The sequence below is a fragment of the Protomyces lactucae-debilis genome (assembly GCF_002105105.1).
Source record: "Protomyces lactucae-debilis strain 12-1054 chromosome Unknown BCR37scaffold_4, whole genome shotgun sequence".
Taxonomy (NCBI): Eukaryota; Fungi; Ascomycota; class Taphrinomycetes; order Taphrinales; family Protomycetaceae; genus Protomyces; species Protomyces lactucae-debilis.
Genome location: NW_024467996.1, coordinates 79,940 through 94,701, shown reverse-complemented (window position 1 = coordinate 94,701; position 14,762 = coordinate 79,940). Strand labels below are relative to the sequence as shown.

General features: G+C 51.3%; 8 protein-coding genes across 8 annotated transcripts; 5 read left to right on the top strand and 3 right to left on the bottom strand.

Annotated features, from left to right (window-relative positions):
- Nucleotides 1–49: 49 nt before the first annotated feature.
- BCR37DRAFT_332497 (uncharacterized protein) lies at nt 50–496 on the top strand (the record flags this gene model as incomplete). The annotated part of the gene is made up of 2 exons (XM_040867063.1): nt 50–220; nt 260–496. Coding segments are annotated over 2 exons (408 nt in total), but the record flags the coding sequence as incomplete, so codon positions are not given.
- Nucleotides 497–779: 283 nt separating this feature from the next.
- Nucleotides 780–3,505, top strand: BCR37DRAFT_237478 (CDC45 family). The gene is made up of 2 exons (XM_040866534.1): nt 780–1,142; nt 1,185–3,505. Exons 1-2 carry the CDS (start codon nt 909–911, stop codon nt 3,084–3,086), a joined length of 2,136 nt encoding a protein of 711 aa, XP_040726944.1. The 5' UTR covers nt 780–908; the 3' UTR covers nt 3,087–3,505.
- A 418-nt stretch (nt 3,506–3,923) lies between these two features.
- On the bottom strand, nt 3,924–5,322 carry BCR37DRAFT_397085 (Gar1/Naf1 RNA binding region-domain-containing protein; the record flags this gene model as incomplete). Its single annotated transcript, XM_040871725.1, has 1 exon — nt 3,924–5,322. The coding sequence occupies exon 1, from the start codon at nt 5,256–5,258 to the stop codon at nt 3,924–3,926; it is 1,335 nt and encodes a 444-aa protein (XP_040726943.1). The 5' UTR covers nt 5,259–5,322.
- Nucleotides 5,323–5,382: 60 nt separating this feature from the next.
- Nucleotides 5,383–5,792, bottom strand: BCR37DRAFT_377131 (uncharacterized protein). The gene has a single exon (XM_040868737.1). The coding sequence runs from the start codon at nt 5,725–5,727 to the stop codon at nt 5,485–5,487; it is 243 nt and encodes an 80-aa protein (XP_040726942.1). The 5' UTR covers nt 5,728–5,792; the 3' UTR covers nt 5,383–5,484.
- On the bottom strand, nt 5,735–6,992 carry BCR37DRAFT_344720 (glycogen synthase kinase-3 beta; the record flags this gene model as incomplete). The annotated part of the gene is made up of 3 exons (XM_040867582.1): nt 5,735–6,619; nt 6,660–6,743; nt 6,789–6,992. 3 exons carry the CDS (start codon nt 6,990–6,992, stop codon nt 5,735–5,737), a joined length of 1,173 nt encoding a protein of 390 aa, XP_040726941.1.
- A 649-nt stretch (nt 6,993–7,641) lies between these two features.
- On the top strand, nt 7,642–8,289 carry BCR37DRAFT_402018 (Longin-like domain-containing protein; the record flags this gene model as incomplete). The annotated part of the gene is made up of 1 exon (XM_040871881.1): nt 7,642–8,289. The coding sequence occupies one exon, from the start codon at nt 7,642–7,644 to the stop codon at nt 8,287–8,289; it is 648 nt and encodes a 215-aa protein (XP_040726940.1).
- Nucleotides 8,290–8,415: 126 nt separating this feature from the next.
- BCR37DRAFT_344614 (peroxisomal 3-ketoacyl-CoA-thiolase) lies at nt 8,416–9,648 on the top strand (the record flags this gene model as incomplete). The annotated part of the gene is made up of 1 exon (XM_040867572.1): nt 8,416–9,648. One exon carries the CDS (start codon nt 8,416–8,418, stop codon nt 9,646–9,648), a length of 1,233 nt encoding a protein of 410 aa, XP_040726939.1.
- Nucleotides 9,649–9,794: 146 nt separating this feature from the next.
- On the top strand, nt 9,795–14,598 carry BCR37DRAFT_365011 (uncharacterized protein). The gene is made up of 2 exons (XM_040868264.1): nt 9,795–10,032; nt 10,085–14,598. Exons 1-2 carry the CDS (start codon nt 9,979–9,981, stop codon nt 14,564–14,566), a joined length of 4,536 nt encoding a protein of 1,511 aa, XP_040726938.1. The 5' UTR covers nt 9,795–9,978; the 3' UTR covers nt 14,567–14,598.
- The last annotated feature ends 164 nt before the right edge of the window (nt 14,599–14,762 follow it).

Here is a 14,762-nt window from a genome sequence, read left to right as displayed (position 1 = left end):
TGTGCCTCGTGGACTTTACATCGCCATAGTGCCACAGCGTCGATCGCGCTGGCAGGGAATCCTCTTCCTACACAAGGGCTACTACAAAGGTGCTGTGTTTCAATTTATCCTCAAGCTTGACGGTTGTCCTGAGACGCTGCCGCAAGTTGTCTTCCTGAGCGACGTCTGGCATCCTCTTGTCAATAAGGAGGGGCAACTCAACTTGGCCGCTATCCTCAGAGTTATGCAGGAGCAATGGATGCCCGCTACATCCGTGGAGACCGATCGGCCTAGAGACACGGATGCAGCTGACTATGACTCGCAACATAGTATAACACAGACGTTATTCGCCATCAAGACTAGCTTCAAGACGGCCGTCCTCGACCGCATTGCAGAAGCAGACGCGTATAATGTGGATGCATATAGCGCTTACAAGGAGCAAGTGAGCTTGTTTGCGCAACTCGCAAAGCAATGCGTCCAGGTATCGACGTCAAGAGCTGTTTTGTACAGGGAATATCAGGGAATGGACTTGCCTGTGCGGCTTATTGACGCAGAAGCAGATGTGGAGAAGGAAGATGGAGTTGAAGATGGAGAGAGGATGGGCTATGATGCGGCCGTGTCCCTTGCTCGTCGGTACCTGGATGAGGTCATGGTTGCTGGCGAGGGGTGAAGCTTCACAATAAAAGTGAGTTGAGTGAGATGCATTTCGCACCAGAAATTCAAAATTCCCAGAGACGCGAAAAGAGACAACGCGAACCAGCTCGCAGCATCAGCGCGATTGTACTCTATTCTAGCCGTAACTCAGCAGGTCTTCGTCAGTGACTGGCCGCTCGTGCACAACATCGACCTCCCTACATCTCATTCAGACTGGTCACGAAATCCACAAAAGGCGCCTCGTCGCGCGACACCCAACCACGTACCTGGGCTGAATGATCATCCGGCGGGATCAATTCGCTGAAGCCTATGGCCGCTTCAAGACCGTTTCGCTCTCTGGCACCTGCGCGGTTCTCATCCTCGTCGCGCTCGATGTCGATGCCTTGTGCGCTACAAAAATGCTATGCACAATGCTGCGGAATGACTATATACCGCACAAGATACATCCAGTCGCTGGCTGGAATGACTTGAAGAAGGCGAACGATGCCGTCGTTCAGAACCAGGAAGACGTAAGGCAATCTCATTTGAGCCAGAGCACAGCTAACAAACAGCTTAAATTCATCGTCTTGATGAACTTTGGCGCGTTTTTCGATCCGCTTCAGCATCTATCTGTGGATGAATCCATGACCATCTATGTGATTGACTCACACAAGCCCGTCATGATGGAGAATCTCTACTTTGAGTCCAACGTCTATGTCTGGGATGATGGAACCCTTGAGCGGCAAACGGACGTGGCACAAGCTTTCGCAGAGTGGCATGAAGAGGAAGACCGTATCAGAGACGAGGAAGAGCGTGGCAGTGATGCTGGAGAGGAAGATGAGGGACTCGGTGCAGATGAGGAAGCGCCAGAGGAAGAGGAAGAGGAACAGGAACAGGAAGAACAAGACGACCAGGAAAGTCGTCCAGGGACGCCCACACGACGCAAACGGCGTAGCAGTAGTGGTTCTCCTCATGCTTCTGGCTCAGACGCTGGTGATTTCTCTGGATCTGAAGACTCTGATGAGGACGGTCCACGGCAACGGCGAAAGACGAGCAGAAATTCACATGTCCAGCCTTCACCGAGACGGCCTGTCGCTAATGCCCCCGATGCAATTGCCCCAGTCAAAGAATCTGCAAACGAGAGACGGAGACGGCATCAGCGTAATGCAAACCTGCTTGCCGACTACTACGACCGTGGCGACTGGTATGGCGAATCGATCGCTGGACTCATGTATGGTCTTGCCTCTGATCTGGGTCGCGAAGACAATGACTTGCTCTGGCATGCTATTGTTGGATTGACAAGTTTGACTATCCAGTCACGGATCACGTTGGACACGTACGCGTCTTTGTACCGCGACTATAAAGACGAAGTCACGCGTCTCAATCCGCCTACGGTTGCGCCGGCCAATGCGCTTCCTTCGGCGACCGTCAAGAGTCCGAGTGATTTCAGCATACGTGCAGAGAGTGAATATCGTTTCATGCTCTTTCGCCACTGGTCACTGCACGATGCCATGTTGCACTCGCCATACCTTGGTGCCAAGATGAAGGTGTACTCGCAAGCCGGGCAAAAGAATCTGGCCAAATTATTCGCCAAGATGGGTATGAGTCTGACACAATGTCGACAGATGTACACACACATGGATATGGATCTCAAGCATAACTTGCGCGTCAAATTGACCAAGTTTGCTCCACAGTATGGGCTAGATGAGTTGACGATGGAGTCATTTGTTCGGCATTGGGGCTATAAATGCACTTTGTCTGCGAGTGATGTGTGTTATGCACTGACTGCGCTGCTGGAATCAGGAACAGACACGTTTGTTAAGAATGGCCACGCCAACCTCGGTCATGGCCACAAGCCAGCAACAGAGACAACCACGCGTACAGAGCAGGATAAGGATGCAACGGAGAATGGGATTCGTGAAGAGTGGGTGACCAATTTCTACGAAGCATATGATGCCATGGACCACGTCGATGCCCTTCGCAATGCATTGCATACATCCATGGACCTGCAACGCGCCATTGTAGCAACAGGCACGGCACTCATTGATAAACGTGAGATTCGCAGTCTGAGAAGTTTCCGCATGGCGGTTGTGAGGGAAGGTCCACATATGCGCATCTTCACACACCCTTTGGCGCTTGCGAAGTTGGCACACTGGATTGCTGGTGCGCTGGATGAGAGTAATCGAGAACGTGGTCGAACGAAGCATCTGCCATTTGTCATTGCCTGTCTTGATGAACGGACTGATCGGTACTTGGTTCTTGGCACGTCCGTCACTTCTTCACCGACATTGGAAGCTGGTGCAGCGGAAGCACAAGGTGAGCAGCGCAATAAGTTTGGGCATGCCTTTCAGTTGTTGAGTGCGAATCATCAAGCGCGCTTTAGACTCGATTCCTTTGACGCGAGTATTGTGGAGTGTGAGCAAGGTGACCTTGGGCCATTGCTGGAGACGCTTTCGCAACAGGTCTTGTTGTAGGCTGCCTCTACAGCGTTGTTCTTGTAGAATGGGTCTGCACAGAAGCTGCCTTTGTGATGAAGTCGTGGTGTCATCTGAAGAAACAAAACACTTTGACGCGACAAGACGCGATCTGGAGGGTGAAGCTAAACCAAAGAGCAGAACAAAGCAGCTCAAGATGCCGCTGTCAATGCACATGGACACCATCGATCGGACAGCAAGCGCTCTCCAAGATCTCTCCTTTGCGCAACCAAAAGCATTCGTCAATGCGCTTCTGAGTGATCGCGACATCACTTCCCTCATTCGCGATGCTGAACCACATGAACAAGCACTCTTCTCAAGTCATGGAAGTGGTACTGGTGGTGATACAGAAACAATGAGACGTGGTCCGACACCGATGCGATTACAGCTACGACGCGAAGCAGCTGCTTTATTGAGTAGAAGTAGAGGTTCCCATGCAGATGGACCCACGGGACCCGATGAAGCTGGTCTTGCAGCATTACTCGCGTGTGTTGAGAAGCTACTGACGTTGTATCCTGCGCAGGGTGTTCAAGCGCAAGTAGACCTCATGCGGCATAAACATGCACAATTGGCGCAATCTATTGGGAAATTGGAGGAAGAGGCAGAGTGGCAGCGTGAAGAGCTCAAGTCATTGAGTTCAGCGAGGGGGAACGAGTTTGCTGCGCAAGACAGACTATCAGGAGATGGAACGGAAGTGATTACTGATGAGATGCTGCGGAAGGAAGAGGAGGAGGTGCGTTTGTTGGAACAGCAGGTACAAGGCCGGCATGAGCAGTGACTAGAAATCAATAAACACACGTCTTTTGCTCATGACATCAACTTATATATGATACTGCGCTATTGTACATCTGGTCGCTTGAGGGGCGCATATACCTGGAACCCACCTTCTGCGGATGACGCCTGTTGTTGTTGCGCTTGTGGCGGCAATGATGGTGTATCAGGCGTGTAGAAGGCACGCTGGTAAGGTTGTCTCGGTGCATCGCGCGACGCTTGCTGCTGTGACGCACCACCACGTCCTCGTCCACCCCTACCACCACGATTGCCACCACGCCCGCTATACGCCGGTTGACTGGTCCGTTGCTGCTCGCCATTGCTGAAACCTTGCTGTTCTGCAATCGCCTCCAAGTCACTCATGGGCCGCTGTTGCCGCTCGCTGTTTTGTCCCTTATGATTCCTTCTCGCTTCCTTGAGCATTTTTTTGTATGCTGCTTCTTGTTCATCATCGCTAAACTCCACTTCATCACCACCGACTTCCTCGTCGTGAATATTTGAGGCATCGGATCCCTTGACCTTGAGGGTATCGCCAAATACATACTTGGCATACCGCGGTACCATATAAATCTCATCTCCCAGTGACAGATTCAACGCAGCAGCTTGCTCTGCCTCTGCAAACCGAACTGCAAAGAGTGGTGCAGAGACGGGACCGAAGGTATCTGCGATATACCCAACATTGCGACGATCCGCTAGAACGAGGAGTGAGCCGATGTCCAAGACACTTTGTGGTGTATGTGAGCCTTGACCCGCATCCAGCGACGGTGGCCGTATCCCTGCAACGACACACGTCTTGCCCACTTGACTTGCAACATGTCCAAGAAGTCTGATTTCATCACTTGGCAAGACCTGCTCGCTGGGTACAACTACAGGCTCTTCCTCCTCTGCCAATTCATGTTTTGTTCGTGGTGGAATGGTACTACTCCCCTCTCCATCGCCATCCGCAGCAATCAAGATGCGTTCGCGTTCAGCAGCAGTCAAGGCAAGTCGTTCGCTCGTATCCGCTTCGTCCTCTGAATCACTCGAGGAATTCGACGCATCACTCGATGCAGTGACAGAGCTGTCATGATCGTCTTCATCACTATCAGGCATCGTCTCATATCCATGCGTCGCTAGTGCCTTGTCGAGTATTGAGAAATTGACACTCGAAGCAGGTGACACGGTGACGGAGGACGTTGACGCCGTTGTCGCCTGTCGATCAGGCGTAATCATGGTCGCACGTTCCTTCTCCTTAATCTCAGCACGCATCGCAGCAATGCGCTGTTCGAGAATCGCCTTCATTGCAACAGGTTGTGCAGATACTGCATGTGTCGACCCATCCGTGATTGTTGTTTCCGATGGTGTGGTTTGATCTGATCCTTGCTCTGAGGCGACGAGTTTTGCAATCTCTACGAGGTCCATACTAGTTCTTTTGAGCTACAGAGAGGAGACGCAGTAGCGTGTATGTATCTGGGGTGCTTTCTGGTTGTCGCCTGTCGCCTTTCAACTTTTTTTGGGCTTCGGCGTGCGACAGAACACTTCAGATGGCAAAGAATAGAAGCAAGTAAGGCAGGAAAGGGGATGTGGACGATTGTGCTTTCATGTACGTTCAGAAGGGGGCTGTCCTGCGTGCCATCTTCCATCACTCTCAAAACAAACGACCCGCATCACTTCTGAAGCGCGTGTCCTGTTGGATGACCCATTTAAGACTAGAATCCAATGGGGAAGGATACATCGGCATTAAAAGCATTTGCTTCACGCCAAAGAGTTCTGACGCGAAGAAGAAAGGGATCCAACATCTTCCAACAATGATAGAACAATAAACGTCGTTTGAAACAGAGACAACGGAACAAAAAAAGAACACAAAAAAAAAGACGAAAATGCACTGCATCTTACACTCAATCGAGGCGTGCCGACATTTGTTCTTGACTGAGTGGTTGGAAGGAGGTCAAGTCAATACCATTTTGCTTGAGTTGCTCCACCGCATGGGGCGGTACCAATTTCGAGTTGAGGCTTGGGTTGATGGAGAGTTCATTGGCGGTAAAATCAAACAATGCCGGTAGCGCTCTTGGTTCAGCTGTTGGATTCCGTGAATCTGGCAACACTGTTGCTGGATCACGCAGTTCATCGAAAAATGCGTGACACATGGCATCAAATGCACTCAACCGCGTTGTGGGCGTGTAGTCCAGGACTTTTGCAATCAAATCCAAGGCATCCGTGGGTGTACCACGTCTAAACACCCGGGAAAAGGGGTGTGGTCGAATCTGGGGGAACCTGTATTCCATGTAGTTTGGGTTCATGGTCTTGATTTGCTCACGTGTCGGTGTGCCCAACACTTTGATGATTTCAACCAATTGATCAATGCCTGATTCTCCTGGAAACAAGGGTTGTCCGAGCATGAGTTCTGCCATGACACAACCGGTTGACCAAATATCAATCTTGGTGGTATAGTTGGTTGCTCCGAAAATCAACTCTGGTGCGCGATAGTAACGCGAGCAAATGTACGATACATTGGGTTCTCCAGGGACGAGGATTTTCGCACTGCCAAAGTCGCAGAGCTTCAAGACACCCGTGGCTGGGTTGAGGAGTAGGTTTTGTGGTTTAATGTCGCGATGACAGATGCCGAGGGAGTGGATGTAGACGAGTGATCGGAAGAGTTGGTAGATGTAGAGTTTCACCTCGAGCAAGGGCATGTTTTGTCGAGCGCGTGCGTAGTGTCGCGAGGCACGGTAGATGGTCTCGGGGACGTACTCGAGGACGAGATTGAGGTAGACCTCGTCGGGCTGTGATGTTAATATGGATGCATGGACACAAGATCCGTACCTTTTCGCCGTTTGAGTAAAAGTACGCCTTGAGGTCAACGATATTGGGATGTTGCACTGTCCGCATGATTTGCAGTTCTCGATTCTAGCCTCGTTAGCCGTCTTGCCGTGTATTAAATGAGAGACTGACCTTGAATCGCTTGTCCTGCAAGACGCGCTTGATGGCGGCATCTTCGTTTGTTTCAACGAGACGTGTTTGAAAGACAATGCCGAATGAGCCGCTGCCTACGATCTTGGAGGAGTGGTAGGACATTTCGCGCAATTCGCCTGTTCGGCCGTCGTGGACATTCTCCTTGATGGTCTTTGTTGTTAGCCTTTTGCTGGATAGATACATATGTATATGTTGCGGATGCCATACCTTGAATGGATCCGGGACGGTCATCTGGGGCCCGTTTGTTGCCATGTTGGTAGAATGGTGCGTGGGTGAGGGTGAGTCGTGGTTGGGCGGATGGATGTCGCGGGGGTTGTTGTGTGTGCTTGGATGGGCGCCGTGATGTCTTGTGCCTCGGGGGTGTGTCACTAGTGCTTGCTGCTACAAGTCTGCTCTAGTCTGCTCTAGTCTGCTCCTCGTCCACTACGACTGCAGCAACAACTGTCTGGTATTGTCTGCGGTCGTGGGGTGGCAGGCTCTCTTCTGCCCAATGAGACTCGCTGACTGACTGACTGCTGCTTGCTGCTGCTTGATGCTTCATTGGGGCAGAGTTGGGGCAGATGGCTGATTGACTCTACTCTCTCTTTCTCTCTCTCTCTTTCTCTCTCTCCTGCTCTGCTCTGCTCATTCTTCTGCTCTCTTGCTTCTCTCTCTATCATTCAGTACTCCCAATAGTCCCCCGTGAATGTGACTGCCCAGTTCCCATCTACCTGCCACGTCAACTGCACACACTACAGACACACACACTACATACCATCTGCTATAAGCCACTAGCTAGAAAGCTCCCTCTACCTACATACAGCTAGTGCTAAGTCTCTCCTCTGCTCACAGCATGGTCAAATCGACCTCCATCGCTCGTATCCAAGACGGCCTCCCGCTCGCCGCTACAGTCGACGACGAACAAGCCGAATCAGCCCTTCTCACACAAAAGCAGCAAGCAAAACAGCTCTTTCGTAAACTCGCCAACACCACGGAACAAGCCGCGAGTGTCGAGTCGGGTCCTTACTTCCTCCACTATATGATCGAAGATGGGATTTGTTACTTGTGTATTGCGGATAAATCTTATCCTCGCAAACTCGCCTTCAACTACCTCTCTCAAGTAGCAAAAGAGTTTGCTACGAGTTATGGACAAGAAGCACAGAAGCAAGGTTTGAGGCCGTATGCCTTTGTGCAATTTGAGAATTACCTACAAAAGACCACACGCGAGTATCTCTCTGCACGAAACAGCAACAACCTCGATAAACTCAATGAAGACCTCAATGATGTCACGCGTATCATGACACGCAATATTGATGATTTACTCAACCGTGGTGAATCACTGGATAAGATGAGTACGTTGAGTAGTACCCTACGCGATGAAAGTGTCAAGTACCGAAAAGCAGCGCGGAATGTCAATTTGAAGGCCATGTTGCGGGAGTATGGCTTGTATGCTGGCTTGGTGTTGTTCTTGCTGTTGATTGTGTACTGGCGATTGTTCTAGCACTTCTATAGCTCTTCTTTCCGTGCTGAGGCCTTCAATCGGCATACGGCGCGCCGAGCCGAGCACATGACAAAAAAAGTTGAACCCCCACACTCAGTGCTTGTACGACCACCACCACTCGGAAAGATGCAGAGACACACAGGCAGCCTGCTCAAAACACACCTCCGCTCCTTCTCCACCAGTCGTCCTCATCAGAAACTCTCCGATGTCGTGTTTCTTGCTGCAAAACGCACACCTGTTGCTAAAATGAATGGTGCCTTGAAATCCAAGACTGCCGTTGAATTAGGGACGATTGCGGTGAAGGCTGCGTTAGCTGCTTCTGGCTTAAAGCCTGAAGCTGTGGAAGAGGTGTTTATGGGACAAGTGATTCAAGCGAATGCTGGACAGTCACCTGCACGACAAGTGGTATTGGGTGCAGGCATGCCAACGAGCACGGAAGCCAGCACCATCAATAAAGTGTGTGCGTCCGGTATGAAGAGTATCATGCTCGCTGCACAATCCATCTCGCATGGCGATCGGCAAGTCATGATTGCGGGAGGTATGGAGAGTATGTCAAATGCACCATTTTATATGCCTCGACACTTGACGTTTGGTCATGTTACGGCAAATGATTCGATTGTCAAGGATGGTCTTTGGGATGTCTACAATAACTTTGCTATGGGATTGTGTGGAGAACACTGTGCAGAGACGTACAACATCTCACGAGAGGAACAAGATGCCTTTGCGATTGAATCATACAAACGTGCCGTCGCAGCGTGGGATGCGGGCAAGTTCAAGGATGAAGTGGTCGCTGTTGAGTTGGGTGGTCGAAAGGGCGGTGTGGTGACGGAGGATGAAGAACCACGCTCCCTCAAGCTCGACAAGATTCCAACCTTGCGACCTGTCTTTAAGCGTGAAGGCGGAACGGTGACTGCAGCGAATGCATCACCTTTAAACGACGGCGCGTCTGCTGTGGTTCTTGCACACAAATCTGTTGCTGAAGCACAAGGCCTGACACCCATGGCACGCATGGTTGGATATGCCGATGCTGCACTCAAACCCATTGACTTCACAGTGGCTCCCGCAGAAGCCATCAAAAAAGTCCTTGCCAAGACAGGACTAGCGGTGAAGGATATCGCTGCTTGGGAACTGAATGAAGCGTTTGCCGTGGTAGGCATTGTCAATACAAAACTGCTACAACTCGACCCTGCAAAAGTCAATGTGAATGGTGGTGCCGTTGCGCTGGGACACCCCATTGGCTCAAGTGGTAGCCGGATTGTGGTGTCGTTGCTGCATGCGCTGAAGCAAGGTGAGTATGGGTGTGCGGCGGTGTGCAATGGCGGTGGCGGCTCTTCGGCGATCATTGTGCAGAAGATGTAGGGCAGCCTTTCCTCTACGTAGATGGCACTCTGTAGCAGTCTGCCTCCATGGGCCTCTGATACGAAGGTGTTGCCCTTGAAGATCAGCTGCTGGGCATCGTGAAAATTGAATTCTCCGGTCAGTGGCGACGAGACCTCAACTCGACATCCAACGTCTACACCCGCTTCCGTTCGCATCACACTTGTTGAACGACTAGACAGCCTCTCATCCATCAATCGACAACAAGCGGTGACTTGCCTGTCCGACTCTAGCAACGCCAGCAAAACAAAGACGCATACTCGGCAGGCCCGACAATCAGGCAGCGACATAGATGAGCATACAAAGATTCCCATGAGCAATAGCGCCAAACAGGACGCATCGCCGTCTCTCGATGCACTGCGCGAGGTATATCGGCTCCGATGGATAAATCGATCAAGGCGCTAATATGTCACACTAGGCCGTTTATCAAGCACAAGCAACCAAACCACGGACTGCGCAACGCTCAAAACTCAGCCATGCAGTCAGCGCTGGTAGCCCACTCTCGTCGAGCGGTACACCAGAATCTCTGGGCAGATCTGGTCTTTCTAGTTCCTCATCCGGTACCATTGCTGGCAATGGACCCTTGACGAGTTACTTCCCACACAACAGATCCCCTGCGCCCAAAGCAGACGGCTCCAATGCGTCCACGCCGCGGCATTTTCAACCCATGGGGCAACCGAGCGCTTTTGCTGCATTGGAATCAGAGTACCCGAGTCCGAGCGTATATGATCTGACTCTCATCTTGTCCTCTGACGTGGGCCTCGATAAGTTTTGGGATAATATCGTGGAAATCTTCAAGGATCACTATCGCGCAGACCGCATCACCTTGTCTGTCCCGTATGACTTGACGGATATCCGTAGTACGCCGTGGGGACTGAAGGCGATTTGGAATGCCGAAACGACAAGTCATTTCCCTTCACAACGAAAGCGTTCCACCCACTCAACAAAAGGTTCTGAAGAGTGGGAATCAATGGAGGACTATTACCTCGAAGACAATTCATCATGTTCTCGCAGGACTAGTGAAAGTGTCGCCGCAACGCCCGCAGCTGCAGATCAAGCAAATCTACACGGCGTCATGTTCAATACTTTGCAAAAACTCAATCTCGAAGAGCAGCCACTTCTCAACGACGGTGGTGTTGCCAAGGTTCTTGAGCGGGAGGGTAAAATTGTCGTGCTGAGTCGTGAATACAGAGATGTGTTTGGGCATATGGAAGCACAGGATACAACACCAGGCGATACAATCTTTCCTGGTCGAGAGACATTACTGCGGCGAGAACAGCAGATGCAACCAAAACTACGCAACCCACTCGAGATGACCGCTCCCGAAATCGCAAGTGGTGTTGCCTTTCGCAATATCGCCTATGAGGATTATGAGCAGCCTGTTAGTTCACCCTGGGCGCAATCGCCTGCGCCGTCGCCAGCAATTTTGAAGGACGCCATGTCGAATCCTTTCTTCCAGCCAGACCAGGCGCCTCTTGTTGATGAAAATGCATTCAGCCCCTCAAGCGATGGACCCGACCACTACGACAGCCAAGAATGTTTCGAGGCACTCGGCATGGAAGGTGTCAATTCAGTCATTCACATTCCGCTCGTTCATCCATCGACCGCACGCGCCATTGCGATTGCTGGTTACAAGGAGGCAAAAGGTCATATCCCCATTGGCATCTTGTCCTTCATGTCCTCAGCAACACCCTACCCGGCAAACTTGATAGAGAGTCTTTCTGCATTTGCGCCACTTGTTGCTACACACATGTCACTGGCGCAAAGTCACGCCAACATCCTCCATCAACTGGCCTATGCACCACGACCTGTTGCGAGACGCAGTGTCTCTGGACCTTGGAGTCCTGATAGTGATGCGCAGTACAGTAATTCACGCTCACCCTCTAGTGAATCCATGATGCAAGGTACACCCATGTCAGGATCAAGCGCCGACCACTACTTTGCTCGTGCGGGACATTTGAGGCGTGGGCAGAGTGAGGATAATGTACGTGAGGCTGCTGCAGCGGCGGCATTGACGGCACAGCAATCTGCGAGTGTTGCGCAACGTTCTAATCGGCCACAGTTATTGCACCGTGCCACATCGTTACGACAACCTCCAAGCAGTACATTGGCTGAAAAGGCATCCGACGAGGCTGCCTCCGTATCAGCATCAGCAACAGCGGCGTCTGGCAACCGTCAACGATCACCACGTTCTTCACCTTCACCGCGTCGGCGCAAACGAACGAATAGCAGAACACTGCTCCATTCATTTGGCGCGAATTTGAGTTCAAGCTTTCACCCAAGTTCGAGCATCACACACCCTGCAAAGGGCGAAAAACGGCCGCGCTCTTCGAAATTGCCACAACCGAGTCCAAGATTGATGAATGTCATCATCAATGCCATCCCGACCTGCGTCTTGACTGCTTCGCCACTCAATGGACAGATAACTTGGGTGAATGAGCGCATCTTGGCGTATACTGGACAAACACCTGAAGAGCTCATGTCAACGCAGTGGGAGTGTCTGCATCAAGATGACAGAGTCGCATACAAGCAAGGTTGGCAGGATGCAGTCATGACTGGTGAAGGGTTTACACGACAAGCGCGGATGCGTCGCTTTGATGGTGCGTATCGATGGTTCATGACGCGTGCTGTGCCGTTACGCGATTCACAGGGGAGTTGCGTGCATTGGTTTAGCATCATGATGGATATTCATGACCAAAAGCTAGCAGAGTTTGATGCCTCACAGCAAGCGGAAACGGCAGCGAGTGAGAGTAAATACCGATCCTTGGCAGAAGCGAGTCCACAGATTGTGTTTGCCGCAACAGCCAAGGAAGGCATCACGTATGCCAATACGCAATGGCTCAAGTACTCTGGTCAAGAAGCCAATGATGCACTGGGTCTTGGATTTCTCAGTCATGTGCATCCTGAGGATCGAGCAAAATCCACCATTCCAGCAGATATCCCTGCGTCGTCAGACGAGCCCATTACGCGAGAACTACGGCTACGGAACCACCTAGGTGAGTATCGTTGGCACCTGGTGCGCTGCGTGCAAGTGGACAAGGCAGAGTCGTCACAAGCGCAAATGTGGCTCGGCACATGTAGTGACATTAACGATCACAAACTCCTCGAGGTTCGCTTGAAGGATGCGAGTGACTCTGCAACCAAATCGATGGAGTCCAAGACACGCTTTTTATCGAATATGAGCCATGAGATTCGAACTCCCCTGATTGGTATCACGGGTATGGTCAATTTCTTGCTTGATACGACCTTGTCAACAGAGCAACTTGATTATGCGCATACGATTCAGCAATCTGCTGAAGCACTCCTGGCGGTCATCAATGACATTCTCGACTTGAGCAAGGTGGAGGCTGGCATGATGAAACTCATCAAGGAGCCATTTCCTGTGCGTGATATGGTGGAGGATGCTAATGAATTGCTCTCTACACTTGCCATGTCGAAGCAGCTTGAGCTCAACTACATGGTTGAAGAGGATGTTCCCGATGTGGTCGTTGGTGACCGTATTCGATTGCGCCAAGTATTGCTCAATATCCTCGGGAATGCCATCAAGTTCACATCCTCAGGCGAGGTATTTACACGATGCTTCGTTGTGAACAATGCCGAGCTGCAGCCAGACGAAGTGATGGTTGCATGGGAAGTGATTGACTCAGGCCCTGGCTTCTCAAAGGAAGAAGAGGCGACTATGTTCAAGCCCTTTTCACAACTCGACGGTTCACTCACCAGAAAACACGGTGGGACAGGTCTTGGCCTCGTCATCTCCCGTCAGCTTGTTGAGCTGCACGAAGGCAAATTATCGTGTACAAGCACAAAAGGCGCTGGCAGTACATTCACGTTTACAGCCAAGTTCACCGTGCCTCAAGGTGGTCTATTGCAAGAACGAGAAGCAAGGCAAACACTTGCTCGCGAAGCGAGTTCACGGTCTGCGACGCCGGTTCGAGAGACGGGTGCTCCAATATTACCGACTGGAGATCTCACACTTCCCCGGCTGTTGCCTGAGACGAGTGCACCTGACTATGAAATTCTCATTGTTTCGCATACGGTGTACAGTATTGTTGCGCTGAATCATCATGTTCGGGTAACGGTTCCTCGGCATGCACAATCAACAATTATCACCTCGGATCATTTCGAGGCTGCTTTGTCTGCTGTGACGCGCGATTCGACGCAACGAGCCTTCACTCACATCATTATCAATGTACTCGACATATCCCAGATTCTGCAAATGGTCCTGGCACTCCGGCGAACCGATGGCTATGCGACCTGCAAGCTGATTGTGGTCACAACACCCGTCTCACGAAATCTCATCCTCGAGTCTGCGGCTGAAGAGCAAGTGCCAGTGGATCCCGAGCAGGTGAGTTTTGTGTTTAAGCTGGTGAAGCCGAGCAAATTCAGCCAGTTCTTTGACCCAACAAGCGAAAGGTGTGAGTCTGCAGATGCTCGCAGGCAGACTGCACAGCAAGTGGTGATGAAGCAAAAAGCAGTCTTTGACACGATCTCCGCAGATGTTGGGCATCGTGGCTTGACGGTCCTGCTGGTAGAGGACAACCCTGTCAATCAAAAAGTCATGAGCAAGTTTTGCAAAAAGTCTGGACTGGCTGTCGACCTGGCAAATGATGGTATCGAGTGCCTGCGGCGGTATGAAGAGAATCCGGCACGGTACGCCCTTGTACTCATGGATTTACACATGCCCAACCTAGATGGCTATCAGGCATGTACGCGGATCAGGGAGCTAGAGCGAGCGGCAAATGTTCTGCGGCCGGGGAAACCGCCGATACCCATTATTGCGCTGAGTGCCAATGTCATGACGGATGTCGCTGAGCGGTGCAACGCGGCTGGATTCACGGCATATCTCAGCAAGCCTGTTGCGTTCCAGACGCTCTCGGAGAAGATTGCACAGCTGGTCTAGGTATATTCCTTGTAGAAGCAGCCCTTTCCTGGTGAGTTCATCCGAGTCGGCTGTCACATGCAAAGCGAGATAAAAACCCGGGCAACGACCACGGCGGCCTCAAACACCAACACTCCTCCTTCCTTCCTTCCTTCACCCGACCCTTGGCTTCTCGACATTTCTTTGATACATCTCTCTTTTCCTCTTCTTCAATTTC

Coding starts and splice junctions, on each gene's coding strand:
- BCR37DRAFT_237478 (XM_040866534.1), top strand. CDS start 909: ATGATCATCCGGCGGGATCAATTCGCTGAAGCCTATGGCCGCTTCAAG. Junction 1,143..1,184: donor TCGTTCAGAACCAGGAAGAC/GTAAGGCAATCT, acceptor GCTAACAAACAG/CTTAAATTCATCGTCTTGAT.
- BCR37DRAFT_377131 (XM_040868737.1), bottom strand. CDS start 5,727: ATGCAGTGCATTTTCGTCTTTTTTTTTGTGTTCTTTTTTTGTTCCGTT.
- BCR37DRAFT_365011 (XM_040868264.1), top strand. CDS start 9,979: ATGAGCAATAGCGCCAAACAGGACGCATCGCCGTCTCTCGATGCACTG. Junction 10,033..10,084: donor CTCTCGATGCACTGCGCGAG/GTATATCGGCTC, acceptor ATGTCACACTAG/GCCGTTTATCAAGCACAAGC.